Here is a 15362-nt window from a genome sequence, read left to right as displayed (position 1 = left end):
CCCTTAGTCAGCCTGAAACCCAGACCACGACATCGATACAATCATCTCCTGCAAAAGAACCCGAAACACAGACACAAGCACCATCTTCGGAAGATGCTTCTGCTGAGGCTGGAGCCTCTTCTCCAAGCGCCCAAAAATCTGCCGAAGCACCATTTACTCCCACCGTCTCATACCTTAAAGAAGAAGTCATCCAAGTTACCCAATCAACCTCCCCTCAACCCCAGACCCACGCTACAACTCAGTCTACTCAATCTAGCTCGAGTACCACACAGGCCCAAGCTGCTACCACTCAAGCACAGCAACAAGCCGCTGCCGCTGCTGCTGCTGCACAGGCACAGGCACAAGCACAGGCACAGGCTGCTCAAGCTGCTGCTGCCGCTCAAGCACAGCAACAAGCTCAACAACAGCAGCAGGCACAGGCTGCACAGGCCGCCGCCGCTGCCGCCGCCGCTGCTGCTCAAGTTCAGGCCGCTGCTCAAGCTCAGGCTGCCGCACAAGCTGCCGCACAAGCTCAGGCCCAGGCTGCTGCCCAGGCACAAGCTCAAGCTTTGGCTCAAGCCCAGGCCCAACAGCAATCTCATCCCCATATCCCTCAACAGCAGCAGCAGCAACAACAGCAATTCGGTGGTATGGATCATCTCACTTCTGCCTACAGCTCTTACTTGCCCAACCAGCCTCCCACTGGTATTTCTGGTTTTGGCATGAACCCCATGACTGGTAATCTCCCAGACTACAGCATCTACGGAAGTGAAGCCCAGAGAGCTGCCGCTGCAATGGTAAAAAAAAGAGAGGGAGATAACGAGAAAAGAGTGAAAGAGAGAGAGAGAGAGAAATAATGTGTTGGTCTGTGTATTGGATTCTCGATTGTATATAATAGGCGTGCACTTTCTTATGTCGTACTAATTATGTTTGCGTGGATTTATAACAATAAAGGGTTACTACGATCCTGCCGCATTCAGCCACTCTCCTTCTGTTACTTCTGCAAGCACTTACCAGGCCAGAGACAAGTACGGTCAGGATGGTACTAGCCAGCACTCTACTGCTGCCAACCAAAACGCTATCCCTCAACAGGCTCAGATGTACCCGACCAACTTGCCTTACTACCAGTACTATTACATGCCTAACCAGTACAGTGGTTACCAGCAGTCTGCTTACGGCCAGCCCTTTATGAATAAGAGCATGTACCCTAGCATGTACCAACAACACTCCGCAAAGCCTTCTTCGCCTTATGCTGGATCTCCTTACGCTACCCACTCTCAGCATCTCTACAGCCAATCCCAGACTGGATACGACGACATGAGTGGTCTGCAGCAACACCTTGGTGGTAACGGTGCCGGTGCTGGTGCCAGTGCCGGTGGACTTCATGATTACCATAAGTCATCATATAGCACCAACCCTCAACTCCAGGGATTCTTGAGTCTTCAGCAACAACAGCAGCAGGGTCAACAGCAACCTCAGCAGGGTCAACAACCTCAAGCTCAAGGTCAGGGTCAGGGTCAAGGCCAACAGCCCCAGACACAGGCACAGCAGGCTCAGGTTCCCCAGACATCGACCAAGTACGACAAGTCAAACGGAGCCGTGAATGCAAGTGGAACTACCCCACAGCAAGGCCACATGGCCAATCCCCAGCATCAGCAGCCTACTCAGCAGGCTCAACAGACTCAGCAGCAACAACAGCAACAGCAGCAGCAACAGCAGCAACAGCAGCAACAGCAATATCATCAAATGGGTAACCCCAACTACTTTGGACAACCCCAGATGTTCTCTTATCAGCAGTACCCTCAACAGTACCAGCAGCATCCTCAACCCCAGACTCAACCTCCTTCAGCTGGTCGCCAGCAACAGCAGCAGCAACAACAACAGCAGCAATATTGGAACCAATAAAAGGAAGTTTCCAAAAAAAAAAATCAAAATCCAAAAAAATCATTCTTCTTTTAATTATATTCTTTCGCCACACACACACACACTTTTTTTTTCTTTTCTTTTTTCTTTATCTCCAATCTTTCTTGTTTATTGTCCTTGTATTTATCTTCGCTTTGTATCATAGTCTCAAAATTTCCTTTCTCTCTCTCTCTCTCTCTCTTTTTTTTTGTTGTTGTTGTTTGTTTGTTTTTATCACAAATTTACCTGCTTGAAAGAATAAGAAGAACAAGGAAAAAAATATATATGGATATTTCTTTTAAAACAACAACATAAATAGGAATCTTTTCTTGTTATTGAGAAAAACGAATAATTGGTTCAATATCTTATCTATATTTTTATTTTAAATTTATGTTGGTATAATGTATGTGTGTTGTATGTGTGTGTGTGTAAAAAATAATAATATTATTATTGCAAAGAATAGGAATTGAAATAGAAAAACTGGTATCTGGGACGTTGATTTCTTTTCTTTATTTTTTTTTGGAGTTGAATTAATGCTGTGTTTTAAAAAAAAACCCAAAAACACAAAATCTAATCAATCACCTAAAGGAGAAAAGGCTCTTTGATGAGGTAAAGAACGTGGTGAGAATGGAGGTATGGATGAGACAGCATATGGACTTCTGATATTGGCCCGACGACTTGGTTCATACAATACTACAATTCCGTGCTGTGGGTGATTGAAACATTGGAATCCGCTCTGAGGTGAGGAGTGAATGGCTTCATAAAGCTCACGCGCTTCGATGTGATAATCAACGTATAGATCACAAATCATCAGGTGCAGCTGTGTGAGGGTATAGAGATTCGAAGGGCCTGCATAGTACTTTGCTGGAATGATTTCCTCTAGTTTCTGGTAGGCAACCCAGGCTCGCTCAAGGGTGTGGGCATTTCTATCAGGCTATTATTTTTTTGGAAAAAGAATGTAGATAGATAGATAGATAGCAAAGAAGTATATATATATATATATATATAGGGATAAGATGGGTAAAAACAGACAAATAAAAATGAATAAATGTCAATAAAGTAACTTTCTATCTTTTTTTTTAACAGTAATTATTAACTGTTTTTATTATTAATATTAATATTGTTATGGCTATTATTATGTTGATGATAATTATGATTATGATTATTGCTATTATTGCTATTATGTTATATTATATTGTTGATTTAATATTTGTATCGGAAGGAATTCAACATTACCAAGGCATCTCCAAACAGTTTACCGTGTACATTGTCAGATAATACTGAAGATGCTGTCCAGCCATTTGTCCATACCAAACCGCTGTCATTTGAAAACCTTCGATCTAATGGTATATGGTCCTGGATCCATTGTCCTCTAGCGGTTCGCTCATACTGTAAAGATCCTGCAGATGTGCTTGTATTACCTAGTAAGCCCAAAGAGAGAAAAAAAGAAGAAGAAGATATATTAGCCTTTCTCTTTTAAGTTTCAATTTCAAATTTATTGTATGAACCATCTCTTACCTCGATTACTCGGCTCACCAAATAAAAAGTTTGAAAATAATGAATGTGTCGACTCTTCAACTGTGTCTGACAAGGTCGCCGATCGTCTTTTCATTGTCGGGGTACGAGTACTGCTGCTAGGTTTCATTATCGCTGCCTGTTTTGTCGGTCGTTGGATAACAGGACTACCGAGCATACCAGTCGTACTACTACTACTACTGGTGGCGGCACTGGATGCTCGGCGGCCGTTTGGCATCTGCCCAATGGGTGTGATTTGAGTATGGGATTGGCGGGATGTAGGCGTAGGTGTGATGATTGTGTTTGTGGCAGACGATGCGGTGGAATCTGAAGACGAAAGCAGCCGACTTGAGCTGTATCCCAAAGGAACGGGTATGGCAAAAGGAACCGGGCTTGAATGTGCGAGATTACTACTACTACAACAACTACTACTACTGTTACTACTACTGTTATCAATGCCGCCGCCTATTTGCACAAGAAATAAATAAATAAAATATTGTCGTTAGATTTAATTCAAAAAATGAAAAACCAAAAACAAAAACAAAAAGCAATAAATGCATACCAATCCCAATCCCAACTCCAATCCCATGCGTAGCCACCGATCCAGGAATAAATGAAAGGTTAGTAACCGGTACATGCCGACTGGGGGGTGTGGACAGGGTATAGTCTCCAAATATACCCCCTCTTTGTGTCGTATTACTGGATGACCCAACAAGTGTGTCTATCAAAACCTGATGTCTAGTTTCATCGCCCATGTTAAACAATGATGTCTGCGGTAACGGAGGAGACCCCGAGTTACAAGTTGCTGTAGGTGCAGGTACATGTGCAGCTGTAGTTGTGGTTGTGGTTGTGTTTGCAGGTTCAAGTGGGGGAAGGTAGAATGCCTTGCTTAATAAACATTCGATTTCGTCTTGAGATTTCAATCGCTCTTCTTCTTCTCGCTCTCGGGCTTCCTTTTGCTCAAGCGCTTTTCGAGCAGCGACCGCTTCTCGTCTGGCCTTTTCAGCTAATGCACGTCGTTTACGCTCGGCCTGATCACGCAATTCTTTTTCTGCCAAATCACGCTTATCTTGTTCTTCCTTTTCTTTACGCTTCCGTTCCCTTTCGGCTGCAGCCTTTTCACGTTCTTCTTTTAGACGTCTTCGTCTTTCCTCTTCTCGTCGTAGTCTAACTTCTTCCCTTTGACGTCTTTCTTCTTCTTTACGAACCCTTTCTTGTTCTTTTCGTCGGCGTTCTTCAGCCAAAAGTCGTTCGGCCTCTGCTTTGGCAATTGCTTCTTCTTTCTTACGCTCGACTTCTTTTGCCAATCGTTCTGCTTCTTGCTGTTGTTTGATCTGCCTAAAATTAATTAATTAAATAAATAAAAGGCAATTAAATTTATACACACACACATATATATATATATATAAAGCAATCATTTACGCACGTACATATGTATGTATTTATGTATGTACGCACACATATATACTCATACATACACAGAAACCTAATCTAACTCCTACATTACATTAACTGTTGCTTACCGCCGATGTTCTCTTTTACGCTCTTTCTCAATTTGTTTCTTCCGTTCACGCTCTTCCCGTTGTCTCTGTTCTTCTTCTTCTTCTCTTAACAAACACAACTGTCTTTCTTGGGCAACTTTTTCACGATAGGCAGTCAAGACTCGCTGTTCGAACATGCGAGCAGCAAATATTTGGAACATATGTCGACCTTCTTCCATCTTTTCTTCTTCTGTTTTGACATCCTAAAAACGAACAAGAAAGTACAATTTTCATCAAGGAAAATCAAATCAATAAAAATACATCCCTAAAAATCCCATTTCAACTTGTAATTTTTTTTTAAAAAAAAAAGAGAAATGAAATAAATGTATAGACATATAAGCAGAATGAAAGAAGATATCTTTATTGAATTAATGGTAATAAACAATTGTTTATATATATATATAATTTTAAAGAAAAGAGAAGAAAGAGATAGAGAGAGAGAATATCTTACCTCGCCTTCGACCTCATAGTCTCCATCTTCATCGTCTTCTTCCTCTTCCTCTTCATAGTATCCCTCCTGTTGTTCCACACCAGCCTTTTCTTCCTGCTGCATCCTTCTTTCGGCCAAGCGTTCCATCATATCAAGAAATTTCTTACCATCGTTTTTTAGTAAATCATCAGCAACAGTAAGAATACCGCCTAAGAAAAAAAATCAAAAAAAAAAACTTTAATTGATAAAGACTATATCTTTATATATATATATATATATATATATATATTTGGTTACCTCTCACAGTTAAACTGTTACCAAACCCAAATTTGTCTGCATATCTAAACGTAGGCATCGGAGGTCGTGTCGCAAATTGATTACGAGGACGTGAGTCAATAACCCCACTACGATCGATAATGGCGGTAGTTTTGAATGGTCTTTCTTCTTCCTCTTCTTCATCTTCGTCGTCTTCGTCTTCGTCTTCGTCATTATCATCCTCATCCTCATCCTCATCCTCGCCCTCGTCTTCCTCATCTTCTTCTTCTTCATCATCTTCTTCATCTTCTTCATCTTCATCTTCATCTTCATCTTCATATTCTTCGTCTTCTTCTTCGTCTTCGTCTTCTTCTTCTTCTTCTTCGTCATTATATATTTCTTCGTAATCTTCATCTTCTTCGTCCAGCTGATCGGGATCAAAATCGTACATATTGGGCTGTTGGTACCCCGAAATAGCGGTCGATCCTCCATAGATACGAGTGCGTTGCTGATGATTGGCGTATTGTTCAAGTTCTTCGTAGTACGCGTCGTAGAGAACCTCGAGTTCTTCTTCGATCGCTGTCCTAAATAAAAGTGATAAGATTAGAATACTATATCCCAGACAATATATATACACATTTATGTGTGTATGTGTGTATGTGTGTATGTACACTCATACATATAATATCAACTGATGAAATAGAATTTATCAAAGCTAAGGAAAGATTAAAGAGACGTAGGCCAGACAATATATATATATATTAAACAATATCCAACAAAGTTGAAACTCTGTATTACTATTACTATTAATATTAATACTAGTGGAAGTAGTGGAAGTAGTAGTAGAAGAAAAAGCAGCAATGGTAATGTTGCTATTAGTAATGTTTGTTGTTATACCTTTTCTTTCCACAGACTGAACAGTTGCAGTTATGTTTCTGTTGCTCTTTCATTTTTCTCAAGACAGCTTCCTTTTCGACTTTTACTAGAGATCGTCTTTCTTCTTCGCCTAAATGTAGCCAGAATTCACGAATCTTTTGTCGTTCTTCGGTATTGTTTCGACACATCCATATTTCCTCAGACTTTTGCCGAGTCGGCCAAGAAGGGTCGTCTTTGGTTGTTTTGGATTTCTTTTGTTTCTTCTTCTTTTTATTATTATTACCACTAGTACTGCTGCTGCTGCTGTTGTTGTGGTTGTGGTTGTGGTTGTGGTTGTGGCTGTGGTTATTTCGGTTGATGCCGTTATTATTGTTGTTTTTGGTAGTAGTCAATGGACTGTCAATCATTGGATTTGGAGTAGGAGCAGAAGAAGGCGAATAAATTGATTTTGTCATTTGAACGAAATAAAAGAAAAGAAAGAAAAAGACTAGATGAAACAAATGTCAATCCAGGAAAAGAAGAGAAAAAAGGAAGGGAATATTTCCAAGCGAAAGATGATCTATTGAAATCGGCTCTAAGCTCGGTGAATGAGAGGGGAATCCTGGAGATGGGTCAATGACCAAAAAAAAAAAAAAAAAAAGAAGATAAAAATGTAAAATAATAAAAATAAAATAAAATAAAATAAAATAAAATAAAATATATAAAGACAAAAAAGAAACGGGTTTATACAAGATATGTAGACAAATGTATAAATTATATATAAATTATGTATATTTAAATACACACACAGACACAGACACAGACACAGAATCTAATATCCAAAGGGAAATTAAAATAATAATAAAAGAAGCTACTGCTTCTACTACTACTACTACTACTACTACTACTACTACTACTACTACTACTACTACTACTACTACTACTACTACTATCACTGCCACCACTATTGAAGTGCTTTATATATGATATACTTGTATAATACACAAAAGTGCTATACATATACATATATATATTTGTAGTGTATTTATAGTATTTTGTGCCTGTGCCTGTGCTTGTGCCTATTCATATTCATATTCATATTCTTTTTTGGTTCTTGTTTCTGTGTGCTTTGTGTGCTTTGTGTACTGATATGACTGTAGATTCTTATTTAAATAATATAAATAAATAAATAAATGCACGCACAAATAAAATAAGGTGGCAAGAACGGAACTTGCAGATGTGTTACCTAGGATCCAATGATCAAATTCAAAAATAAATAAATTGTTATAAGAAATGGACGAAAAAATATATATCTAATTATATAAAAAGGGGAAAAAAAACAAAATAGGACGGCGCTTATAGATGTACCAGAGAGGCACAAAAGAAGGGCTAATTTGTACTATGTGCTATGTATTTTGCACTTTTTATTGTTATATTATATCATGAAATATTTATCTAATATGTATATAGCCCTTTTTTTTTATTATTATTATTTCATTTGGCTTCAAGATAAAGGTGACGTCAGTTCATTGTTGAAATCAAAGATTATTATTCTTAAAGGCATGGTTGAGGATGTATGAAAAGGCGCAAAGGAGCAAGGTAATAAAAGAAGAAAGAAGAAGAAAAAAAGAAGCATACATTTTTATAAGCCAAAGGGGTCGGAGGATAAGGATAAGGATAAGGATGAAGAGTAGGAGAAGAAGAATGGTAAGTAGAAAAAGGACCCATGGCGTGGGGAACAGAAGAAGGACCAAAATGGCCTGGTCAGGTTCAAAATTAGATATACATTCCAAGGGGACCAGGGGTGGGGGGTGATTAGTGGTGGTTTGTGGTTTGTGGTTTGTGGGGGGGGGGGGGGGGGGGGGGGGGGGGTTTAGGCGCTTCAGAACCGAAGATATATATATATATATATTATTTTTATTAATAAGTCTCGAAGATATTATTATATTAGGACTATTTATTATATTTCTCTTCTTCTTCTTCATCTTTTTTTTTTGCTATTTGCTTTTTGCTTTCCAATTCCACTTACCACTTATATATATATAAAAAAGCAAAAATCTCAAGCAATCACATAATTGAAATGTATTCTCTTCAAACCGCATTGCCACCCTTTAAGCGAACTCAGAAGCAAGTGAGATTTGCCGCTCCCCAGGCACAAGAACCTGTGGCCCGCAACCATGCCCGAACAGTATCAATGCCTCTGTTACCCAGCCAGCAAAACTCTCTTGATGTCTTGCTTGATGCTATTGATTTGGACCAGCAGATGAGCGAGCGTTTCAAGGACCAGGTTGCAAGAAAATCAAATGTCTCCAGAGGCCATCCTTTCAAGCACCAGGCCGTTCGTAGAAGATCTAGATCTGCCCCCGGTACTCTCTTGCGGCTGCCATCAACCACTCGCTGGTGGACATCAAACACTCCCGAAGACAAGCCGCTCACTGACAACGCAGCCGAACTTGTAGCCTACCAAATTGTACAAAAACATATCCAGAATGCTATTCACAAGTCTCCCTATTCCAAATAACCAAAAGCCTCATTTATACACATTCACTCACTCACTCACTCACTCACTCAGTCGGTCACAAACACAAACACACACACACACACACACAGGCAGGCAAAACAGGCAGGCAGGCAGGCAGGCAGGCAGACAGATACACACACACATATATTTATTTATCTCACCCCATTTACATACATTTTTTTTTCTTCTTTATATTTATTGTGAAATATATATATAAAAAGAAAAAGAGTTCTCAAAAGTGTTTCATTTCTACATAAATATAAATGAATTTATTTTATTTTATTTTATTTTTCAATTTCAATTTCAATTTCATTTCTCTCTTTCAACAAGCATAGACTTCAACTGCTTCTGCCATCAATTGATCCAATGCTTCTTCTAATTGTTCGAGCCTTTCTTGATGCTCTTTGTAGACCTCTAGAATTTCGGTACGCAGTGGTGCTGATGTACCTCTCGATGATCTCTTTTGAGTTTCATCTTCATATCGTACTGCCCCTCGAATCATCATCATCATATCTTCCATTCCAAAATCATCACAGAATATCATGGAATCGATATCTTTACGAATCGCTCTTTGATCTGGTTTTGGCTGTTGTGGTTGAGATTGTTGAATTTGAGATTGTTGAGTTTGCTGAGTTTGAGTTTGTTGAGTTTGAGATTGCTGTGTTGGAGGTTCAATGGCAGGTGCGGGCGTAGGTTGTCTTACCAGTGGATGAAGATCAGCCAAAAGACTGTCGACGGGACTAGAAGTCAGGGCACGATTAGGCATGGGGGTTACAAGTGTAGTAGGAGTGTCGTCTCGGTTCGGCATGGGAGTGTCCTGACGAATAGGTCGAGGAGGGCGAGCTAATGTCACAATAATAAATAAATAAATGTTAACGGATTTGTGTTCAAAAAAAAATAAAAATAAAAAGAGATTAGAGAAAAAGAATCAAGGGGGTGAACCAAATAACAACAACAACAACAACAACAACAACAACAACAACAATGGTAATGATAATTAGGATGTATGATCATCTTACCTGGCTTGGTCTCTGCTGGTGCCACTGACCCGGCACGACGGAGAAGGAAGAAGACTTCATCTTGTTGTGGTGCATAGATGGTGGAAGACATTGAACTAATCGAAGATCTGTCTGGATTGCTGCTGCTGCTACGTCGAGTGGATAATGGTGGAAGACGGTCCCCAAACACGGCCTGAATGGAATCCTCAGGAGAAAGGAGTTGCTCTGGAATTATAGAATATTTTAGGTACATAAACACAGTGTAAAACAAAGAATTTAGTTTTTGTTTAATTAGTAAAGCACAAAATAATAGTAATTATTATTATTATTATTAAAATTAAATGCACGTACGTACACACACATGTATATATATATATAAGACTAATGTGTATTTAACTCTTTACCTTGACCATTCTGACACATGGCAAGACGGTAGAGGACAGCTGGACCTTCCCCCTGCAGACGCAGGGAGTTCACAGCCTCATCCATGTCCTGACTGGAGACCACTCCGTTCAATATGTAGAACTTTTCAAGCAAAAGAGTCGTAACCTCAGAAACGAGCATCCATGGCCCGACGCTCACCAGTTTGTCCAGACGATTCTGGTCTGGTTTAAAAAAGATGTTTGTCTGGGAAGTCTCAGAAGACAACAGGCAAACCTTGATCTTCACCAATCCACCACCACCATTAATACTAGTGCTCTTCTCCTCGCGGCGTAGTTTGGCGTTGAGATAGAAACGGACAGGTTCGGGATCTGCAGCACCGTCCTTTGGCCGGCCCATGTGGGGCATACTGTCGGTTGTAGACATCAACTGCGAGATCCGGCGAGCCTTTTTAAGTGATGGCATCGGTGTGCTCAAATGAGCAGTCAGGGTGTGATAGATGGCCAGGGGTTTGTCGGACGGCAAAAGTGTGTAGACATCGCCATCAATACCCTTAACAGTCAAGAAGTACTCCACGCCCTCTTGCTCGGGCATCTCTCCATGTGTTACAAAGTCCTGCACGGCCTGTTCGACAAGCTCAGAAGCCATTGTGGTTGCAGTTGCGCGCAGGATTAGCGAATCCATTTCGGAAGGAATTGTGCCTGCATAAATAGTCAGGGCAGTCTGGACAGTCTGGTGCTGCAGCTGCGCATCTTCGCTGTCACGTCTTGTAGAATCCATGCTCATCGGGCGTTCACGGTCAGAATAGGCAATACTGGTCGGGCGTTCTCTTTCAGAGTAGCCGCCTGTTGATTGGGAATTCAGGGACGCATTGTCAAGCACACTGTCGGACGACTGACGGTTCTTCTTATTCTTATCTTTGTCTTTTTCTTTGTCTTTGTCTTTATCCTTTCCACGCGAAAAGAACTTGCGGAGACTGTTGCGCTCCTTTCTTTCTCTAGGTTTGCCAATCGACGATGACTCCGTGTCCGCATCTAAATCGATATCTGCTGCAATGCTGCTCATAAGCTGGTCAATTGTGTTACGTCTGGGTTTATCACCACCAGCATCTACAGGTGATGTTTCTTCGGTTGTACCGCGAGCAATGTTTGGTGTGAGTGAAATCCGGATTGTATCTGCTTCGGAAGCTATTGTGTCATCAAAAGTCAGAGGAGCGCGAACACTGGCCTGTGGGGACTCAACTGGGCGGATATCGATTATCGATCCTTCACTCATGCGACGATCAGACACAAGTGATGGTGCGATTGTAGCCAAGGATGATGGATCGTCTGGGAAATGGTCCAAGGTAAGAGATCCCTCTTGGTAGTCTTCGATGCCATACATCTGGCGTTCTTCCATATATTCATAGTCGTCGTCGTCGTCGTCATCAGAACTTTCTTCGCTAGAGCTTTCGGATGATACCATGGTCTCATGCCATTCTTCGAATTCTTCTTCAAAGTCTTCGTCGTCACTTAAACCAATGATTACCTGTGCCTGAAATTTTACGCCTTTGGACAGCGTTACTTTTTTGGTACTAGTAGGTTTACTTGAAGGAGGAGCAGGAAATGCATCTTGAATATCTCGGCGAGTCAACTTTGATATATATATCCAAATCAGTCAATATTATTTTATTCTTCTACCTTTTTATTATTTCTATCTTTAATTTATCGCTCTTTTGTACCTCAATGTTACGGTGGGAGTTTAATCGGGCTAATCTTTCATAAGGTGTCTAGCATTGTATAATTATCATTAGCACAAACACACACACATACATACACACATATATATATATGCATATATTTATATAGAAAGAGAGGATATATTGTACATTGACTCACTTCAATATGCTCTGCTGGAATATAACCAATCTCGGCTGTCTTGAGCACCTTTATAAGCCACCAGTATGAGTTCGTATCATCCAACAAAGTCAGGGCATCTCCTTTGACGACGGATGCCTGACCTTCGACAGTAGCAGCAAAGGTATGTAGAGTGTAGACGAGGTCAAAGTCGATGTTTGGGTCGGGAATGCTCAAGATTGATTCAACATCTTCCTCATCTTCTACATCGTCAATGTGGTCGTCAATGTGGTCATCTTCTTCGGCATCTTCAATACCATATGCATCTTCCTCATCATCGTCATCGTCATCGTCATCGTCGTGGTTACTGTGTTTCTGTTTGGATTTTTGGGTATTTGTGTGGTTGTTGTTGTTGTTGTTGTGGATGTGTCCGTGGAGGGGTTCATTATCGTCATCCATTGCATCGTCGTATAATGAATGACTGTCTACTGAGCCATATGTGGTCTCATCACCATTATAGCCTGTTAGGCGTCTGCCGTCTCTTGTTGTAGAGGGCATCACTGTTCATATATTATATGCAAAAAAAAGGAAGGAAGGGAAAGGGTAAAGGATGATGGGGGAAATGAAAGTATAGAATGAAAGTGTAAAATTGAAACCAAAAAAAAAGAAAAAAAAAAGTGATATTGATTGTCGGAGAACCCACCCAGCCATATTAATATATAAAGCATGCGAGATTTTCGATTTACTCTCAAGCCTTTTAATTGGTTAAAAACAAATACAAAGTTAGTTTTCAAAATATCAATTAAAAGCAATTTCTTGAAATTTCATAGCTACATTAGGTAGTTTTGAAACTAAAGTATCCATAAATGGACTTTCTCAGTGTTTTATTAAGAAAGAAAGAAAAAAACACAGAAATAAAACAGAAAAAACAAAAATGATGAGTAAATTATGAGATTTATCAGTGTAACATTGTTTGACTCCCAGCCGGGGAGTAAACTACTTCCATTTTGGGAAGAATAGAAATTTGAGCTCCCGGTCAGAGGAATCGCAAAATTGAAAAATGGAATCGCAAAAAAAAAAAACAAAAAAAAATGGGATGGTAAAATTTGAATTTTATTTATTTATTTATTTATTTATTTATTTTTGTGGATTGAAAAATATTGAAGGTAGATAATTTTAGGCTTCCCACACTAACCCTGCAGTAGCTGGCTACTTTAGGGTTGACAGACTTGAGCTAGTGTCTAGAAATATTTAATAGCTACTTTGAAAATGTGACCACAATTTGGCTATTTGGTTTTGAGCAGTAGTATCTGATGATTCCAACAACTGATAACAGCACACGTACCTACAAATGAAACTTATTTTGAAAAGGAAAGAAAAAGTTATTGGATGAAATTGATAGTTTGTTTATTGATGTGTTACAGGGCCTGTGTGGCGTTGTAAAGCAACTTTTGGAGAAGAGCACCTTGGATCATTTGGATCTCTCTATTTTGAACCAAGTTTATCGTAAATGTAGCTGTGCCAAAATTGTTCTTTATCTTTGTCAGCTATTATCAATTTGATTAATCCATCACACCAAGACCGGTTGAAGTCATTTATGGATATTAACGATAAGAAGAAGAGAAAATCATAATTTGTTCTCTCTTTTTTTTTTATTAAATAATATTCCTAGGTACAAAAGGCAAAAATATCAATAAAAAATATTTAACTGTGTATGTAGATTAAAAGATTTGTGGACTCAATACGTGAAATGATATCATCTAGTTTGAAACAAGACAATTATCAAAACCTCTTTTTTTTTTGTTTGTTTTTCTGTGAATAATACTATGAACCCCCCTCTTTTTCCTCTTTAGACTCCAAACTTCCCCCATTTCCCCCCTCCCTCTCTCTCTTTGTATATCCAAAGGAGGCATGGTTTATAAAGTAAGGATATATATATATATATATGTATTGACTCTTAAGAAAGAGAGAAAGATAGGGCAGAAATTCAAATAAAATAAAATAAAATAAATCGGCTCAGGACCGCTTGCTCATTCTTGTACGAGCCGAGTTGTACGACATTCAATTGAGTTTGACACTTAATTGTCATTTATTTATTTAGCTTTTAAAATTTATATTTATTATTTTGAGTTGAAGCCAATTCATTTAATAGCACCCAGAAAATATTGATGATGTAAAAAAATTCAAATATATATATAAAAGCAAGTCTCTCCAGTCTTTTCACCCCCTTTTTATTTATTTATCTATTTCCTTTCCCTTTTGACTTTGGCTTTACCTTTCCATATTCCTCCCTCTTCTCCTTTTGGAGACATTTTTCTCCTTGATCCTTATAATTATTATGATACAGTGCACACATCATTAATGGTCTTGGCTTTATCCATATCCATACTCGTATCCGTACCCGCATTAAAGTATTTGTTCTACTCTTAATACGAAGCAAGAAGCATTTAGAGCCAACCTAAATATCAAAAAGAAAAGAAAAAGTAAATAATCATAATCTTAGTTAAAAAAAAAAGGATCAAAGGGAGAATAATAGGTTTTCCTGAATTTCATTAAGATCAATCGTTTTCCTCTCTGTCTTGTCTCCTTTGAGGTTAACCAAGTGGTCTAGAGCCTTCTCCTTTCTTTGCTTTTCTTTTACCCCTCTTATATATATATATATATCATTTGTATAAATATCAATAGATTTGCCTTTATTTCTTAGGTATCATAAATATATACATATGTATAAAATGTATAATTAATGCTATCAAAATAGTCGTTTTGAATAAATCGCTCATATCTTTTATAGACTACCAAACAAAAACAAAGAAGAAAAAAACAAAGCTCTACTACGACCATTTGAAGACCAATAATTTTTTTATCTTATCTTATTTTATCTCTCTCAGCTAAGAATAATAATACTATTAATACAAAGATATACACAAAAAATAATACATATACATAATTATGTATGTATAATTCGTTACCATGGTTTCTCTATTTCTTCTCTACCTTTTTTCTTCCATTCTTTCGATCTAATTGAGCATTATACTGCCCATCTGGGAGTCAATCGGTTAATATAATACAATTTTTTTATGGTTACGCACCTGTTTTGGTCCTCTCTATCTCTTTCTTTCTTTCTTTCTTTCTTTCTTTCTTTCTTTCTCC

The 15362-nt window shown here is 38.8% G+C and overlaps 4 protein-coding genes across 4 annotated transcripts; 1 reads left to right on the top strand and 3 right to left on the bottom strand.

Moving 5' to 3' along the window:
* Positions 1-2934: 2934 nt before the first annotated feature.
* PHYBLDRAFT_160561 (hypothetical protein) lies at positions 2935-3598 on the bottom strand. The gene is made up of 2 exons (XM_018434201.1): positions 3400-3598; positions 2935-3302 (listed from the first exon to the last, which is right to left on the bottom strand). The coding sequence occupies exons 1-2, from the start codon at positions 3572-3574 to the stop codon at positions 3085-3087; spliced, it is 393 nt and encodes a 130-aa protein (XP_018284733.1). The 5' UTR covers positions 3575-3598; the 3' UTR covers positions 2935-3084.
* Positions 3599-8557: 4959 nt separating this feature from the next.
* Positions 8558-8998, top strand: PHYBLDRAFT_152240 (hypothetical protein; the record flags this gene model as incomplete). Its single annotated transcript, XM_018432872.1, has 1 exon — positions 8558-8998. One exon carries the CDS (start codon positions 8558-8560, stop codon positions 8996-8998), a length of 441 nt encoding a protein of 146 aa, XP_018284732.1.
* Positions 8999-9290: 292 nt separating this feature from the next.
* Positions 9291-10165, bottom strand: PHYBLDRAFT_160559 (hypothetical protein). Its single transcript, XM_018434200.1, has 3 exons — positions 10018-10165; positions 9702-9841; positions 9291-9626 (listed from the first exon to the last, which is right to left on the bottom strand). The coding sequence occupies exons 1-3, from the start codon at positions 10106-10108 to the stop codon at positions 9321-9323; spliced, it is 537 nt and encodes a 178-aa protein (XP_018284731.1). The 5' UTR covers positions 10109-10165; the 3' UTR covers positions 9291-9320.
* Positions 10166-13630: 3465 nt separating this feature from the next.
* PHYBLDRAFT_174983 (hypothetical protein) lies at positions 13631-15184 on the bottom strand (the record flags this gene model as incomplete). The annotated part of the gene is made up of 3 exons (XM_018437383.1): positions 13631-13759; positions 14488-14670; positions 15182-15184. 3 exons carry the CDS (start codon positions 15182-15184, stop codon positions 13631-13633), a joined length of 315 nt encoding a protein of 104 aa, XP_018284730.1.
* Positions 15185-15362: the final 178 nt, after the last annotated feature.

The sequence above is a fragment of the Phycomyces blakesleeanus genome (genome assembly GCF_001638985.1).
Source record: "Phycomyces blakesleeanus NRRL 1555(-) unplaced genomic scaffold PHYBLscaffold_34, whole genome shotgun sequence".
NCBI lineage: Eukaryota > Fungi > Mucoromycota > Mucoromycetes > Mucorales > Phycomycetaceae > Phycomyces > Phycomyces blakesleeanus.
The sequence above is the reverse complement of the archived record's forward strand: the minus strand, read 5'-3'. Positions and strand labels throughout refer to the sequence as shown.